At 37.7% G+C, this 18326-nt stretch overlaps 1 protein-coding gene across 3 annotated transcripts in view; it reads left to right on the top strand.

Moving 5' to 3' along the window:
* STXBP6 (syntaxin binding protein 6) overlaps positions 1–14194 on the top strand; it is an 86414-nt gene extending 72220 nt beyond the window's left edge. For 2 of the 3 annotated variants that reach the window (XM_086613785.1, XM_086613783.1), the window contains 2 exons: positions 7540–7697; positions 14171–14194. In XM_086613785.1, the coding sequence (XP_086469911.1) occupies positions 7540–7697; positions 14171–14194 (182 nt within the window). The remainder of the gene's footprint in view (positions 1–7539; positions 7698–14170) is intronic. The other variant, XM_086613784.1, reaches the window with a different exon arrangement.
* The last annotated feature ends 4132 nt before the right edge of the window (positions 14195–18326 follow it).

Raw genomic sequence — 18326 nt, 5'->3', positions numbered from 1 at the left:
TACATACAAAGTCTTCTCCTGCTTGAATCTTTAGATATGAGGCTTTTCCCAAAAGTGCGAATTTCTGTTTGTGGCCTGTATTTGATATACTGGGTTAATAATCTTAACTGTAACTATTTATCATTAATATGAGCAGTAATACTGTCACAATTAAATGTACTTTAGTACTGATTTTGTCAGGATTTATCTTTAAGAAGGTATTTGCTTAAAATGTAGGAAAAGTAGTAGCATGCACCACTCCCCCAAAAATTAACATTTCGAGCAAAGTAAAGACACAAAGTCCTACAATGAATTGAAGCAAAGATATCTTAAATAAATTTTTCTCATTCTACTGTTTGAAGTTTGAATCAGTAATTTGATCATATCAGTCTCTTCATGCCTAGTGCAGGCAGTCTTAAGAAACAGTTCTCATACGCAGGGTTTTTCTTCCTTTTCTTGGTCTTTGTCAGATTTTCTGTGGAAAAAAAATCTTTTTTGACCTTTTTTTCTCCACCTTTGAATCTGGTCTTAGGTGACCCAAGAGAGTAATACTTGTAAAGCTTTAGATAACATGTTATTTCATATATCATCTGTGCGACATAGCTTGCTTTTAGTATAGGTAAAGACACTTCTCTTTTCAGACAACACAAATAATCTGTGCTTATAAAAGCATCTGTATTAGTTTAACTGTTCAAATGTATGAATAATTTACTTGAAACCATTGCTATGGAGTACTGAATAAAACAGAAGAGAGTCTCAGTAGTTCAGGAGGTATTCTCATTACCAAGAGATCTCATCAATGAAAAATTTTTTTCCTTTTTTTAATGTAATGGCCCTTGTGTTGTTTAATGTCACTATTGAAAATAAAAGGATGCTAGCATCAGAGATAATGCGTTTTCTTCTGATTATGGCAAGAAAGCTTATTGTACTCAACTGTCCGTGGAAGGAATTTTTATCGTCCCTTGCAGAAACATAAAAAAGGTTGGTTTTTTCCAATGCAGCTCTTTCTAAATCTAAGCTTTTGCAAGCTGCATTGAGAAATTTGGCTACACCTTGCTTGTTAGAAATAAAAATACTGAACTGTTGAACCTTTAAGGTGATTTTTTTTAAGACCTCTGTTCTTCACTTGTTTAAATTTTATTCCCTATGCTGTGCAGTAGCATTCTGTTCATGTGCTGCTTTCAGGTTTTGGTCAGCTAATTATCCACTGTGTTTCATGCTACCTTATTTTCTTTAATTTGTGTGGTTCTTGTTAGGATATGTTGAAATAGGGGAGTTAAACAGCAGAAATCATCCAAATGCATGTATTTGGTATGTTTGGAGAATAATATTATTTGGCCAGCTAAAAACGGGGTTGGTTCTTTTCTTAGAGAAGTTTATGAAAATAATTCAATCAAAATGATATGAGCAAAGATATTTTTTGTCTTATGAAATCTCTAAAGCCACAAATAGTTGAAGACTTGGAAAATATACTAGATAAGTATCACTGTATGCTTGCCTTGCTCTAAAACTGTTTTGAAAGAATCTGCTGATTCTTCTTAAATGTCCATCAGTTTTTGTTAAACAACATCTTTGGGAGTTTTCTTGGAACATCATGAAAATTCAAACCAGATCAGACTAAAATTTATTTAGCCTAGTGTTTTTACTTTGATAGCAGCGATCTCCTTAATTCATTATTGCTTTGAGCAACCTGGTGTAGTGGAGGGTGTCCCTGCCCACAGCAGGGGAGTTGGAGCTAGATGATCTTTGAGGTCCCTTCCAACCCTAACCATTCTATGATTCTGTGATTCCATGATTATTTGCCAAACAAAATTACCAATTTCCCGTGTTTTTAGGGAGAGGGAGGAATACACACCCTAAAGGAAAGGTTTAAAGAATTTAGACAGGTTAAAGCATGGTTGTCTGAAGGAGATCAAACAGCTGACTTCAATACAGTTTCTACCTGTAGCTAGATTGATTAAAGTGAAAGAAAAATTAAATAATAATCCTGATGTAAGACCTGTTACTATTAGCAAATATTACTAACTGTAACTCAGGACTGAGACTTTCTGTGACTTGTTCTAGCAGTTGTTAGTCCAAAGTAATGTTGTAGGAATCATCCAGTTTCTGCTATGTTCAGAAACACTTAGTTCTGGGCAAATCCCAGCTATTATCCTTGAACATGGAGAGAAGTTTTGCAGTGGAGCTGCTTGTACTCTAGTAGATTTAGAGGAGGTTTAGGGAAACCTGTGTCGAGGGTGTTCATGGGCTGCAGACTGCAGAGCCTGGTGACTCACAAGCTCTTGATCAGCACTGCTGGTGGAGATATTTAGCTGGAACAAGTACAAATTCCCACACAGCAGCCCACACTAGAAGAGTTCTTCCCCCTCAATTTCCTGCTGCTTGAGCCACATTACCTTCAGGTTTAGCATAACAAACATTATCTCTGCCAGAGAGAGAACCTGCCAGAAACAGAATGGTAAAATAGCAGCTTTTCACCTACAAAAAGACACACAAGGACATTAGGAAAAAAAAAGTCTCATTGTGACTGGTACGAGCTGCCATACTGATACATTTGATAATTTTTTTTTCTTCAGCCTATTAAAACTTTAAATAAGTAGTTAATGAGTTTAGTATCAAGGAAATACTGTGGATCTTTGCTGTGCAGTAATTATAGGTGGGTGTTTTTCAAAACTTTTTATGAAAACCAAGATGGCGGTGGATAAAAAAGATTTGACAATTCAAAAAGGAAAATGAACAAACAAAAAAATACCCCAAACCACTTCTACTTTGAAACACACTAATGACTGTAGTAATTTTTGCCAAACCTGGAATTTGAAAATTAATGCTTGACATTGACAACTAAGACAACATCCAACATGAATAGCCATATTATGGCTACATATTATGTAGGACTGAAGATTAAATGAGGTTTTCCTGAGTTTGAATTCTATTTGCATGCATAGAGAAGCTTTGTTATGCAGCGATTATTTGAACCAGGTAATATTTCTGTGCTGAAAACTTCAATTGCTAGTTAACTTGAAATACATTTTTTTTACCTTAGTAAGGCTATTGAGCAAATCCTTCTGAAAAACTTTTCAAGACACACAGCGGGCAAGGAGTGCAGTCACCAGAGATTTGTTAAAAGCAAATTGTTCTCGACCAGCTTGTCTTCTGTGATGAAGTGACTGGCTTGATGGATGAAAGGAGAGGAGCAGATGTCTTTCTCCTTGACTGCAGCAAGGCATTCAACACTGTCTCCTCTAGCATCGTCATAGCAAAGCTGGGGAAATACGATCTGGACAGGTGGACAGCAAGGCGGGTGGACATCAAGGGCAATGGTCAGCAGTTAAAAGTCCAAATAGCAGCCAGTTACTATTGACATCCCTTTTAAGTCAGCACCAAGACCTACACTATTTAACATTAACAGCCTGGATGACAGGGCGAAATGCAAAGAGAGACTTAAGAAATTAACTGTGGTTCTTCAAGGGAAAAATTTAACTTTATTGTATTTCTGAAGTTCATTTACAAATAGATGTGTTATAGTCAAAAATCACGTAACTACTTGACCTGAAATTTTTCCCATGCTTAGGTAACTTGCCAGTAAGAGATTTGGTATGTATGAACACAAGATCAAAATATTAGCAAGCTGTTTTTTTTTCTTTGTTATTTTATATATGTATATGGAGTCTAATAATAATCATTGGTACGAAGGGTTAGAAAACTGCTCTAACTAAGGAAAGAATATAAAGCTGACCTTTTATATAAGACAAAAGGATCATCATTAATTTTAGATGGAAATTAAAAAAAAATAATAAAAAAATCAAAATTCCCTTTTGAATCCATATTTTGTCTTTGTCACTTCTGTTTTTAAGGAGTGATGAGATAAACTGGAAAACAGCTTTAATTCCTAGCTATATTTAGAAATGTAGTCTTAAGGCTTCTTCCACTATTCTTTGTTAGGAAACCCAGAATTTATATTAATCTCTTCCCCTCAGTGTTTTTTATATTTGGCTTTTGTCAATTTAAACTATTAATTCAGTAAGTGTTCTTCCCTTCTTCACACCACTTTCCAACTTACAAGAAGCGTCTCTATGATGCTCCCTTCTTTCACAAGGATATATTCATTTTTAATTGTTCAGCACCTTTCTCTTTTCCTTGGAGTCCTTCAGTTTTCTAATTGTTCTGCGGTTTTGGTTCTTAAATGATAAATGCACAGGAAGTTAACGAAACACAAAATAGTGAAGGAGAAAAAAAGCCATTCTTTGTATTTACAATCAATGTTTCCAAAATTCTGTTGAACTTTTAGTGGCACTAGCGTATCTGAGTGTAAATAGTATGTGGAGGCATATAGAATAATTATGTTGTGACAGAGGTGGTCTCGTTAATGAACTTGAACTGATTGTCATTATGCTTTTAAACTTTATTCAGTGACACAGGCCCAGTTTTATGCAGTTTAATGGGAACTATAATTATCTAGGAAGGAGAAGCTGACTGTCACCTTTCTTTGGATTTTTCTTCAGTGACTCAGAGCAGGTGGCTGGCATAAGTTTACCCCTAAGTAGGTACAGTTCAGGCAGTTTTATTGTTCAGTCATGGAACAAACTTGTCTGGAGATCTCAAATCATAGTAGTTATCTCCTGAAGAACACCTTAAAAATTTGCAGGTCATAGGTGATTTGTTTATAGGAATGATTCTCCAATACATCCAGAACAAGTGTGGCTGTTCTTGCAATGTTACTAATATAAGGACGAGGCATAGTCAGTCATACCAGAAACCACCTACATATGTTCTAGAAATACACTGATGAAATTCAGTAGACTACTGAGACATGGGTTTGTGTTGCTTATAGATTAGAGTGGATTATTATTTTTTTTTCCTGTTTTACTGACATCCCATTGGAAAAGATAATCCAAAAGTAGTTTTCCAGAACAGTATCAGAATAGCAGCTTCTGCAAGTCACTGCCTATAGAGAAATATGGCAGATCTCACCTGGAGAGAACACAATATTATGTTAGCTAGAAAGAAAAACAATTACTATCATTGTGCCTAACTTCCAGGTTCATTCTTCTCTGCTGAAAACAATGTGGAGAAATTGATATCAATATTTGGCCACAAATTCTGATATTTTCAGGAATATAGAAGATATGGAATATTTTCATTGTGCAATTTCCGATTGACATTGACAGAAGGTCAGCAATCTGTGTTGACTTCTATTCCCTAGCACATTTTAAGGCTTCACAAGATGCTTAGTTTTATAAAGCTCTCCATGTACCCTTCTTCCCTTGAATTCAGCAGAGCTTTGTGATCTTGTAAAGCAATGACAGAGTTAATCCAGCATTGGGAGCTTTTAAAACTCTTGGCCTAGAACACTGGCACTGATTTATACAAAAGGTCAAAGCCTTTAGATCACACCACCATAAAAGGGAAACTATTTCCAGTGCGGTGTTGCCCAGTTCATCTGTTTATTGGAAAAGCCACCTGAACAGAAGCCAAAATAATCTCCTAAGGACTAGCTTTAAATGAGCAAATTATGAACAAAATAACAATCGACTGAAAAATCTTGGAGTAAGAAAGTGTACAATATTTAAAGTTGTTTGATTTTATTATCAGACTCCTCAGTGTCTGAAGAGAGACCACTTGAAAAGATAGTTTCATTTTTGTCTCTGTAAATTCCAACTCACAGTATTCTCAGATATTCATCTCTTCAACATTAATGCCAATTGTTAAATTCCTTTTCTAAATGCAGCCTCTTTGTGCCATGAAACAATAGAAAAAAAACAAACCTGTAGCTCTTCCACGTCCTATACATCCATTAATTTTAATTACTGATGTGAAAAATGTAATGATATTGGTATACAGAAGGCCAGGGTGCTCTTTGCTTGGTATTTCTCATATTGACTCATCGTATGTGAGTCATTGTGTGTAGGTTCTTGGGTCCCTCCCCCACCTCCATAGTTTGATACTAGTTGAGGTTTAGTTTAATAAAATTTTAAGGCAGTTTTTATCTCAAGAGTTCCTGCATGTGCAGGTCGTACTGTTGTTCCACGGGCTGCTTGGGGCAACCTTGTTTCACTCTTCATTGTTTGTTTGCTGTTTCTAAGGAAAGGAGTATTACCCGTAAAATGAGTCTAAATGGGTCTTTTGTTTTTCCTTATGAAACTAATAACAAAATAACCTTTCAAATTAATGTTTGGGGTTTATTTTTTAACCTGGCAATATTTTTGAACTAGACACACTTTTCGGATTAACGATAAAAGCAGTGGGTTTGTGCTTATTTTCGCTTGTCTTTGTACGTCTGTAAGAGCAGCCGACTTTGTTACAGCAGCAGATTCACTGTAGTGCTCGGTTCAGCTTTGTGTGTTGAACTAGTTTTGTACCTTTCATTTAAGTGTTACATATTTGGTTTTAATGTTGTGAAAAAAAGCTCCGTGCGATTATAATATTTGGGGCAGTTTAAGAAAACTGGCAGTGACAGTGTGCCTAGTGGTTAACATTTTTATCTGTATTGGCATTCTGGCTCTCACAGTGCCTTTCTATATGCCTTGACAATGAATTCCTAGACAACAAATTCCCTGTAAGGTAGATTAAGTTTTAAAGCGTGTGGAAGACACCAAGGGACTACTGTGTTGCAAAAAGCTGAATTTTTACTAGTCCTTTTACTGAAAAGGTTAAAGAATAGGAGAAAATACTTTTTATTTGTTCTGCACGTGTTTTAACCTTCTCTGAAGAGGTTTCAGTTTGTACCGTGGTTCGTGTTGTAAACATTCATCTACAGCTCATTCCAGAAAGAGGTTAATCCCTTCTGTTGAGAAGTAGTATAGAAAGGAGTACTGAAAAGAGTGGATGTTTAAAAGGGGATACATGTAGAACAGAAATGCAGTTCTCTTGAAAATTTAAAGAAACTACTACGTTGTGTGCCAGAGAAGAAACAGAGAAACTGATTAGTTGATTTGGATGGTAAAGCTAAAGGCTTAGAAGATGTTCAGCCTCACTGGGACGTTTGATACTAAGGTTTAAATAAAGCATGTTGTCACATGAATCGTGGCTGGTGCTCCATGTGGAAAAAGGTCAAAGGTTGATAGAACAGAGCAGCATAAAATAACCCGAGTAATAGTAATAATAATTATTATATGGAAAAAAATGAATTCATACAGGTGTATCCTGCACTGTCAATCATTTATTCTCTAGGGAAATAGTGTAACTTCCAAAGAAAGTTAACCAGTATTAACATGAGAGTGTTATGAAGAAGCTGTGTGCACTTGTGAACAGTTTCATTGATGAATGGCTTCCTGAAATCATGTATGAGCATAAGGCTTAAAAAGTAATACATAGCTAAGTTATGTACACTGTTTCCTTATATTCCCCAAGTATTATGTTGCCATATGGTACATGTTTATAATTTGCTAATAATATGGTTTGAGTGAAAAAACAGTAGCTTATCCCATTATCCAAAATGCAACTAAATGGTAAACTAGCAGATAACATATCAGCTCTAGAACATTATAAATTAAAATAATTGTATTTAGTTCAAAGCATATATATATTTGACTGTTCTAATAGTTTCTTTTGATATTACAGGAAACAGCATACTCCATTCAGCAGCAGACAGTGTGACAAGTGCAGTACAGAAGGCAAGTCAGGCTTTGAATGAGCGTGGTGAAAGACTAGGTCGAGCAGAAGAAAAGACAGAGGAGCTGAAAAACAGTGCTCAGCAGTTTGCAGAAACTGCACACAAGGTAAGATTTTGGTGGGATAAGGCTCTCAGTAGGCTAAAGTCACATGTTCCTTTATTTTGGGAGGAGGAAGCTCTAGAAAGAATTGCAGTGAGACACTTTACAAACAGCTTGCTGATTTCCTTGATACTGTTCCTCACTTGGCAGATTTCTGGTTTATAACTTCTTTTGTGCATAAATCTGAAGGTTGCTACATTTTCACTTGAATTGAAACTACCTGTCTTCACCTTCATGAAGCCTATTTCAAATCCGTCTTCCCGCTACTGTTTGGTACTATTCCTCATGCTTTGTGCAGCAGTATAGTAAAATCGTTGTTAATCCCCTCTGATAAACTGTCATAGGTCTGTGACTCTCTGTTTCTAAAGACATATCTTTTTATGTCTGGAAATGTTACTTTCGGGGATTTTAAGGAATTGTTCCATCTTGAGAATGTGTAGACATTCCCTGTTCTTGGTGGAAGGTATTGATAGTACTATGCCTGTTGCTTCTGCCTGTGCATAATGGTGCTGAGCTTCCATCTCTTTGACAGAAATTCTAAGCATCTACAGCATTCCATTTGGTTGCTGTGTAACACATCCACAGCAGACAGAATGCTTTTCAAAACAAAAGGTAGTTTTCTGAATGTGAGCAACCATTTTGGCATGCAAGTTTGATAGCTTTGCTGCTTAGCACATGCATTAGGATGTTAGGATTTATCATGCTTATGCCAAACAATGCCTGGCTACTGCATTAACATTAGAACTCCTGGATTGATATCTTACGGTTCTATACAAGGCTCTGTTTTATGTGGTCATTAAAATGTCACAAAACAGCTTCTTTTAGTATTTACTGAGGTTATCCTCTAGTTGGTGGTCCATTTAAATTAGTGTGGTTCAGCTGAGTGGCCTGAGAACGATACGAGCCTGCTCTTGGACTCTTCCATCTAACATCTCTGCTTCCCCTTCCCTGCCCCCCCGGTGATGATAACTGGGCCAAATTAGAAACCCAGCCTTAAACAGCAGCTGCCACTCCTTCTAGGATAGGGGGCAAAATGTTTGCTGCTTTAGAGTAAAGCATAGAGTGATGCTTGGTAGGAAGTTCAAAAATGAAAAATGCCTTTGACAGCTGGACTGCCATGAATCTTGATTAAGATTTGAATAGGTTTCATTAGTGTGTGCTGCCCTTTCATCTTTCACATGTGCAGAACAGCAGTTCCACAGATGAAGACATGCTGTGAACAGAAACAAATCTTTTCAACAGGTTCTATTAGGAAAATCTGACTTTAAAAATCTCAGGATTAAAGGATGCAGTATTGTAATAAAAATACCATCTCTGACAGCCTATGCTTTCCATATTTAGAAATAAAAGTTTACAAACCCCTGATACAATAATTCAAAACAAAAATTGGATGGAAACGTTGCAGGAATGGTAGAGAAGCCAAAAACATCCACAATACAAGTATTTTATTTTTTTTTACTCAAATAAAAATATAGGGAAATTCTCAATAAGGATTTTGTACATGATCATTTCAGTTTACATGTAGTAAGTGAGAACAATTTCAGCAGGAAATGTCTAAGTGATGCAGAAAAGAAAAGGATAATCTGGGTTTGGACTGTGTGCTAGGATGAGATTTATGAAACCTTTCTGCCAGTCCAGTTCCACAAATTACCAGTCTTCCTCAGATGAGTGTGAGGCCATGTGCTGTTGAAGCTATCCCAATTACCAGCAGCCTGAAACAGGACTGTGATAGTCCTTCAGTGGATGATAGTTAACTATTTGCAATAAATGCTTGAGTTTTCTCTTTTTTAACAAGAAAATAACATCTTTGTGTTTTAAGACAACAAAATATAGTTTAGGTCTTAGAGGACTGCAGAGGAATACCTGTCATAATGATCATAAGGATAACTTAGTAAAATGGGGTTTATGTTTTTTCTCACAAATTTCTCTGGATTGGTGCTTGAAGTCTTGAATTGTGTCTTAGAGATGCAGGAGTCCTGCAGTTCCTCCACTGTTACCTGACAGAAATGCATAGGGCAGCCACTCAGGAATGTATTACATTAGAGACACTGGTGTTTTATGGTGTTGTGCTTTGGTTTGCAAGAGAGTTTTGTTGGGGGTTTTGGTGCAGCATTTAGGAATAAGTACAGTATTGGTTATTTTTAATGTTCCTCTGGTTAAGTCTTTGAGGGCAGATGCTACTCAGACCTTAGATGTTGTTTGTACAGAAAAGAAAAAATACTACTCCAGTGAAACCAGGAAAGGGAGGTCCAGCTGAGTCCTGCTTAGATGGCAAATTGTAACTTTCTGGCAAAACAGTGACAGTGAAGAGAAAGGCACCAGTTTTAACTTAGTATTTGTGAACACTTTGTGCAGCAGAGCAGAGTTCCCATTTTCATTGCTTTGTAGTTACCTTCAGTAAAACACTAAAAGTACTTTGAATTATTGTCAGCCCATAATTAATTTCACCACTATAGCATCATGACTGAATACATATTTCTCTTACAGCTTAATTTGTATGTCTGGACATTACTTGGGTAACAAACAGGAGGAGCTGGAAGCTGTTATGCAGATGGAAAACTATGATATAGTTGCCATCACAGAAACATGGTGGGATGACTCGCACAACTGAAGTGCTGCGATGGATGGCTATAAACTCTTCAGAAGGGACAGGCAAGACAGGAGAGGCAGTGGGGTAGCCCTGTATGTTAGGGAGAGTTTTGATTATCTAGAGCTTAATGGTGGTGACAATAGGCTTGAGTGCTTATGAGTAAGAACTGGGGAGAAGGCCAATAAGGCAGATATCATGGTGGGAATCTGTTATAGACCACCCAATTAGGATGAAGAGGCAGACAAAATACTCTATAAGCAGCTGGACTAGAACTTAATTTCTCTACTGCTGAAAAGACAATAAAAATGTTTCTATAAATTCATTAGCCACAAAAGGAGGGCTAAGGAGAACCTCCATCCTTTATTGGATGCGGGGGGAAACATAGTCACAAAGGCTGACGTACTTAGTGCCTTCTTTGCCTCAGTCTTTAATAGTAAGACCAGTTGTCCTCGGGATACCCAGCCCCCTGAGCTGGAAGACAGGGACGTGGAGCAGAATGAAGCCCCCATGATCCAAGGGGAAATGGTTAGTGACCTGCTACACCACTTAGACACACACAAGCCTATGGGGCCAGATGGGATCCACCCAAGGGTACTGAGGGAGCTGGTGGCAGTGCTCACCAAGCCACTTCCCATCATTTATCAGCAGTCCTGACTAACCGGGGAGGTCCCAGTTGACTGGAGCTTAGCAAATGTGACACCCATCTACAAGAAGGGCTGGAAGGAGAAACCACGGAACTATGGGCCTGTCACTCTGAGTTCAGTGCAGGAGAAGGTTATGGAGCAGATCATCTTGAGTACCATCATGTGGCATGTACAGGACAACCAGGCAATTGTGCCCAGTCAGCATGAGTTCATGAAAGGCAGGTCCTGCTTGTCTAACCTGATCACCTTCTATGACAGGGTGACTTGCTTAGTGGATGAGGGGAAGGCTGTGGATGTTTACCTAGACACGGTTTCCCACGGCATTCTCCTGGAGAAACTGGCTGCTCATGGCTTTGACGGGCGTACTCTTGACTGAGTAAAAATCTGGCTGGATGACCAGGCCCAAAAAGTTTTGTTGAATGGAGTTAAATCCACTTGGTGGCCAGTCACAAGTGGTGTGTGTATTGGGGCAAGTTCTGTTTAATGTCTTTATCAACGATCTGGGTGAGGCGATCGAGTGCACCCGCAGTAAGCTTGCAGGACACCAAGTTGGGCAGGATTGTGAATCTGCTCGAGGGTAGGCAGGCTCTACAGAGGAATCTGGACAGGCTGGATCAGTGGGCCAAGGCCAATGGTATAAAGTTCAGCAAGGCTAAGTGCTGGGTCCTGCACTTGGGTCACGACAATCCCATGCAATGCTACAGGCTTGGAGAAGGATGACTGAGCTTGCAGCCCCGAAAGCCAAACTATTCTGGGCTGCATCAAAAGAAGAGTGGCCAGCAGGTCAAGGGAGGTGATTCTGCCCCTCTACTCTGCTCTCGTGAGACCCCACCTGGAATACTGCATTCAGCTCTGGGATCCCCAACACAAGAAGGACATGGAGCTGCTGGAGTGGTCCAGAGGAGGGCCACAAAGATGATCTGAGGGCTGGGACACCTCTTCTATGAAGACAGGCTGAGAGAGTTGGAATTGTTCAGCCTGGAGAAGAGAAGGCTCCGGGGTGATCTTATAGCAGTCTTCCAGTACCCAAAGAGGGCCTACAGAAAAACTGGAGAGGGACTTTTTACAAGGACGTGTAGTGATAGAACAAGGGACAATGGCTTTAAACTGAGAGAGGGTACTTTTCAGTTAGATATAAGGAAGAAATTTTTTACATTGAGGGTGGTGAAACACTGGAACAGGTTGTCCAGAGAAGTTGTGAATGCCTCACCCTGGAAGTGTTCAATGCCAGATTGGATGGGACTTTGGGCAGCGTGGTCTAGCAGAGGGTGTCCCTGCCCATGGCAGGGGGACTGGAACTAGATGATCTTTGAGCTCCCTTCCAATCCAAGTCATTCTATGGTTCTGTGACTGGAAACTTGCCAGACATAAAACGACCTGGGAGTATTGGTTGGCAGCCAGCTGAATATGAGCCAGCAATTTGCCCAGGTGGTCAAGAAAGCCCATAGCATCCTGGCTTGTATGAGAAACTGTTTGGCCAGCAGGACTAGAGGAGTGATCGTCTCCCTTTACACCTCAAATATGATGTTCAGTTTTGAGCCCCTCACTGCAAGAAAGACATTGAGGTGCTGGAGTGTGTCTAAAGAAGAGCAGTGAAGCTGGTGAAGGATCTGGAGAACAAGTCTTATGAAGAGTGGCTGAGAGAATTGAGGTTGTTTAGTCTGGAGAAAAAGGGGCTCAGAGTAGACCTTATCTCTCTCTACAAGTACCTGAATGGAGGTTGTAGCCAGGTGGATGTCAGTCTTTTCTCTCAAATAACAAGTGACAGGACAAGAGGAAACAGCCTCAGGTTGCACTAGATTGGGTAGTAGGAAAAATTTCTTCACTAGGTTATCAAGCATTGGAACAAACTGCCCAGGGAAGTGATTGAGTCACCATCCCTGGAGATATTTAAAAGACATATAAGTGTGGTGCTTAAGGACATGGTTTAGTGGTGGATTGGGCAGCGTTAGGTTTACAGTTGGACTTGATGATCTTGGAGGTCTTTTCCAATCTAAATGATTCATGATTCTACTTCAGCTATGTATCAGGTTATTTTAAGATACAGAACACATAATGAGACAGTGGAAGATGCATGGCATAGGAATACTCTTTCTAGCATCTTTAAAAAACACCTTAATCACCTGTTTAACAACAAAACAAAAACTACAAAAAACAACCCTCACTTAGTTTGCACCAGAAACAATAGCACTCACAAGTGCTTCTGGTTTGGCCATCAGTTTGTTGAATGAAAGTGTATTTATTTGTGTAAAGGCTTGAACTTAGCTCAGGGTATCTATCAAATCCTCCTGATGACACCTTTGTTTGCCTCTAAAAAATTCCTTCCCCTTGTTAGTGACTGAAGAGATGCTCAAAGTTACGGATTCTGTGTAATAAAAACTTGTCGGAGTTGCCTGCTAAAGACATTTTTCTGGGAAAAAAAAAATAATCTTGTTTGAGGGGAGAAAAACTAGTGTTGGTTGGAGTTCTTTCATGCTGAAATGCCTTTCCAGTATATCTCTACAAATAATAATTTTTTAAAATGGCGTATTTATGAATAGGTCCTTGAGTATCAAAGGCTCACGTCAATTAAATCTGAGGTCTGGTATCCGGGTAACTTCCTAGAGGGTTCGCTCATCTCAGCTTTGTTAGCATGCTGTTATCTACAGATAGCAATTTTTTATTGTACAGAGCCTAAAACTAAATTCTCTGCTTGGTTTGCCAAAGTCAGTTTGTCTACACTTTTTAGACAGGATTTAACTCATTTCAGCTCTTTCTTTGCCCTCTCATTCCCAATTTTAAGTCCATTTTTTAGTTACTTGAAATGGAAATAAGCAGTAATCACAGAGGCAGAAAGCAGTCAGTCCTTAATTTTTCATTTTACGTAGTGACAGAGCTGCTGAACAGGTGTTTTAAATATCTAGAATTTCTGATTGTGTTGAACAATCCAAATCATGAAGTCTAAATAACCATGTCTTTATTTCTAGCGTCTTGCTCTAGCCCTCCTCACAGAGAGCAAAAATAATGGAACATTGGGAAACCCAGCTGTGAAAGCAAATAAATCCAGCCTCCTCAGCATGGCAAGGACCTTTCTGTCTCATTAAAGAGAACGACTGCATGTCTTCATGCAAAGAAGTTACGGATTTCAGGCATCTTTTGGCAAATTCAGTTTACAAACTCTTCTGACCTAGACTGGTCGCATTAGCTTGATATAGTTATCATTACATGTGATTTCTCTTTAATTCATTTTTTTCTTTCTTTTTCAGCTTGCCATGAAGCACAAATGCTGAGATACTGGCCAAAGTAGAAATCTTCCCGAGAGAAACTGAAAAGGCTACATGCAGCAACTTTTACAGGAGATCCAGACTTCTGTGTGCTTTTTTCTTCCAGTTCAGTGAAGATGCATTCTTTCAGTTTCTGTGCAGGAAAAAGTGTCGCATTTCTACCTTTTTGACTTACTTTTGTTCCTCTTTTGTAATATTGCTACACAGTCCTGCAGTACTTTCTACCTGTATTTCAGTTGTTACAGGAGTGAAAGCAAACAGGGGAACTGGACCAAATGACAAGATGATCAGGATTAAAATAGTAGTATTCTTCCCCAGTTGTACAGAAAATTATTTAACTGGTTGTGGGCACATATGTGGAAATAAAATCCAAAGAAAGGGTATACTTTTCTTCATTTTATGTAGCATCAGCAGAATGTGAATGTTGAAATTAAAACACCTGGGGTTGTAACTCTAGCAGAGAGTGGACTGCTTTGTCCTGGGAAACAGAAAAACTTGTATCTTCTACCCAATGTGGGAAGTTTTGCATGTGCCATCACCAGCATTCAGAAGTGCATATCTGAATTTCATAGGGGAATCTGTTACCAGTGCGGCATTTTGAGTATTCCTATTTTCCCTTCTGGATTGATTATTTGAAATGAAACCTTCAGAATGTATGCTTGAGGTTTCAAAATTGAGGAAGAAAGTAATTTTTACATCTATACACACATAGCTGTGCCTCAAACACAATCTAGAATTGAGCAATCTGCTATAAAATAACATTTCATTTTCTTTTTACCTGTGATTCTGAGGCTGAAGGCCTATGTAAATGAGAATGCAAAGGCCTGGGAAATGAGAATGCACTATTTTCCAAGGCATCTGTTTTCCATAAGTTCTACAGTAAGAATTTTTGGAAACACTTCAGAAATTTGTCTGATTAGAATGACTTTTGTGTTGGCTAGTCATCTGATTTTTAAAATAGAGGCTTTCAAAAAGCATGTCTTGGTACATTAGAATCAGAGCTTCTAGTTTGGGTCTCAGTTTTCAATGTATGTTAGTGCTGGAAGGGTGACTCCCTACTTCATTCTATATTCACTATATGTAATATGTGCACTATATTCTCTTACAAAAATAAGTAGTTTACTCTTTCTTTCACAGCTGTTTTCAAAACATTTTTAAGATGTTCTAATAGGCTTCTAGAATGAAGAAAAAAATAGAAAATGAAATGCTGCACTTTTTTGTGTGTTTTTTTTTTTTTTTTTAAACTAGTAAGCTAGAAACAGAAATCCTAGCAGGAGTTTCAGCCTTCATCTTCTGAAGATGTCTGCTCTTCATTTTTGTCCTCATCTTTCCGGAGAGCCAGAAAGCTGGCATTATATCAATGTACTGTAGCTTTCATTTTCAATGTAGAATGAGATTTTTGCATTATTAATGACACTTTAAACAGTCCAAAATGCTCAGAGCAGTGCTTGTAAGAGAGATGAAAGCTTCTGTGGTAATTGAGAATGTTTTAGTTACTGCAAGCTGAAGTAACTGAAAGTCTCTTGGAAATACCCATTTTGTAGAAAGATGCTTGGCTTTAGGAAAACATTCTCATTTGAGCTAAGGACACTGTTTAGTTAATTGATTGCATTCAAACTTTACGTCTGGTTGTTTGTTTGTTTGTTGTTTTTTTTCTGTAGTTTAAAATGTGTTTTCTGAAACTTTATTTAATTTTACATTGGGAATTGAGAGGAGGAGTAGATTTGTCAGCTGTGTAGTACCATTGATCATTTCAATCTGTTTAGCATCAGCTCTAACAGTTACTACATCCAGCACCGTCAACTGAAAAGGAATTTGGCCACATCTGTTACAAGTCAGAACAGACTCAACTAACAACATGAGTTCTGAACACTCCGTTGAGCTACATACAATTAATACTTGCCCTGGAAATGTCAGTGGCTTTCTGAGAGCTATTATAATGACTGGATATTTCTGCAAATCAGCCAGTCCCTCTTTAGATATTAAACTTCTGCTAGAGACAAAATGTTAGGCTATTTTTTTTAAAACAACTGCATTAGAAATCAGTCAGGGAGTACATTTTTGACCACTTGGCTATCTTCATTCATCTTTTCCACTCTTACTTTTTAAACTACGTTCTGCTGCTAACCTCACAAGTCTTTCTCTTGAGAGAAAGAAGGAATAGGTTTTGAACTGCTGCCATCTAGCTGGTCTTCTAAGCTTCTCAGTAATTTAGAAGAAATGTCTAAACCCTGATCACATAAACCTGAAAAGAATTAGTTGTCTAAATTCAGATAAAAAGGCATAGATTTTCAGGTGTTTACATGAATATCAGCTGGACAGGACAAGGTCACAGTTGCACTGCTAAGTTCCAGACCTTTTGTGAGTTGAACTGTTTCAAAACATTACTTTAGTCCCACTGACAGTTTTTCAGCGTTTTTTTTTTTTCATATCCTCCTGTTAAGTGTATTGTGTTTATGTATCATAACTCAGGACTTTTATCCAACCATCAAAAGCCATTTACTATGGGAATTCTAAGTATAACCTAGTGTTATTGAATGAAGGAAAAGCAGTTTGTGTGTTTACTTTGTTCTTGCTGTTCATTAAAATACAAGATCTGGTAGTTTTTAGAAAAAAAAAATCAGAGGTGTAATAAATGTCTATCCAAAGGTAAATCTTATCACATTGCAATTTCCTTCTGGAACTTAGCTTGTAGTGTATACAACCTAGTATTATTAGATAGTCATGTACATAACATATTATAATTCAGGTTAATGTTTCATATGAAAGAATGTATTTGTAAATTGTAACAACATCAATAGTTTCTTTATCTTTTTAAAGTTCTGCAAAGAATAAAAATAATGTATTGTTAGACTTGACTACTGTACTGCAAACTCTGTCTTAAAAGGCTACTTTTGTGTCTAGCAAAAGTTGTGCATTATGTGAAATATTAACAAAAGTGTGCTCTCTAAAAAGTGGTCTTAAAGGTAGGTAGGTTTTGCTATTATATGCCAGAATTGTAACACTTGCTGGTATCTATTGTAACTAATTCCTTGAAAGCTTGCAAAGATGTAGAAATTATTTTGTGCCATTCTGGGGGAAAAAAAAAGTGGAACCTGCTCTCTTGAGTCATTACTGGAAATCCTGATTTTGTCATTAAATACTTTAACTGTGATGAAAAGAAAACTGTCCTTGTATTATTTGAGTTGTCTATTCAAAATAAAAATTATTTGCAAATGACACTTCTATATTTCAGGCTAGCAGAATTACATTTCACTCTAGCAAAACTGCATAAAAATTAGTTTCCACCGTAATGATGTAAACTTTCTCTAGAAAGAATACTGTAATTAAAAAAAGAAGTAATGGGAACTAGGTTGAAGGATTTCATGTTGAAGCAAATTCCAGACAATGGTTAACACCGGTTTACGTTAGCATCCTCCCTAAAGGCTGTACAGGTTAAAAAGAACTTCTGTGTTAATTTGCCTTCGATTTGCTATAACATGTTTCTTCTCAAATTGTTAGCAAAAGCAGTTTTAATTACCTTATGGGAATAAAACTATAAAAGTAGAGTTCTTCTTTGCACAAAGAGGCAATTTCATATATTCAAATGAGGGCTACTTGCCGAAGAATGGTATTGAATATTGACTGAGTAAACTGGGTGTAAAGATACTGTTACATGGAGGCTTCATAGCATGGCAGATCTTCAGTGTTAAGGTCAAGTATTCAGGTTATTAAAGGATATAAAAGTAAGCTTGTTATCTAGGGAGGCCAGATGGGTTTAGAAGTGTACAGAATAGGCATGTGACAAAATTCTAATTGATATTTTAAACAATTTCACAGGTCACTGGTAGCTAAAATGGTGACCAACTTTTGCAGAGGAACTAAATCGAAGCCTGTATTGTGTTGAAATTCTGTTACTGCTAAAGATGGGAGGACAAAGAGTTTTCTTCTGTCTTAAGTGCACTCTTCTGGATAGAACTGAAAAGAAAGATGAGAATAATGAACCAGAAAATTTTGGTAGTGTTTCTTACTATATCAGAAAGGAAATATTCAACATATACAACTAACATTGATCAACATACTGGTTTGCAGCCAAATCAGTGAGTCAGGGTTTTTCCAATTTCAGGAAGAAGAGATACAGTAAAGCTTTCTTTGGATT

Source organism: Tauraco erythrolophus, chromosome 6, assembly GCF_009769465.1.
Source record: "Tauraco erythrolophus isolate bTauEry1 chromosome 6, bTauEry1.pri, whole genome shotgun sequence".
NCBI classification, from domain to species: domain Eukaryota; kingdom Metazoa; phylum Chordata; class Aves; order Musophagiformes; family Musophagidae; genus Tauraco; species Tauraco erythrolophus.
Note: the sequence above shows the minus strand (reverse complement) of the source record. Positions and strands in the feature narration are given on the sequence as shown.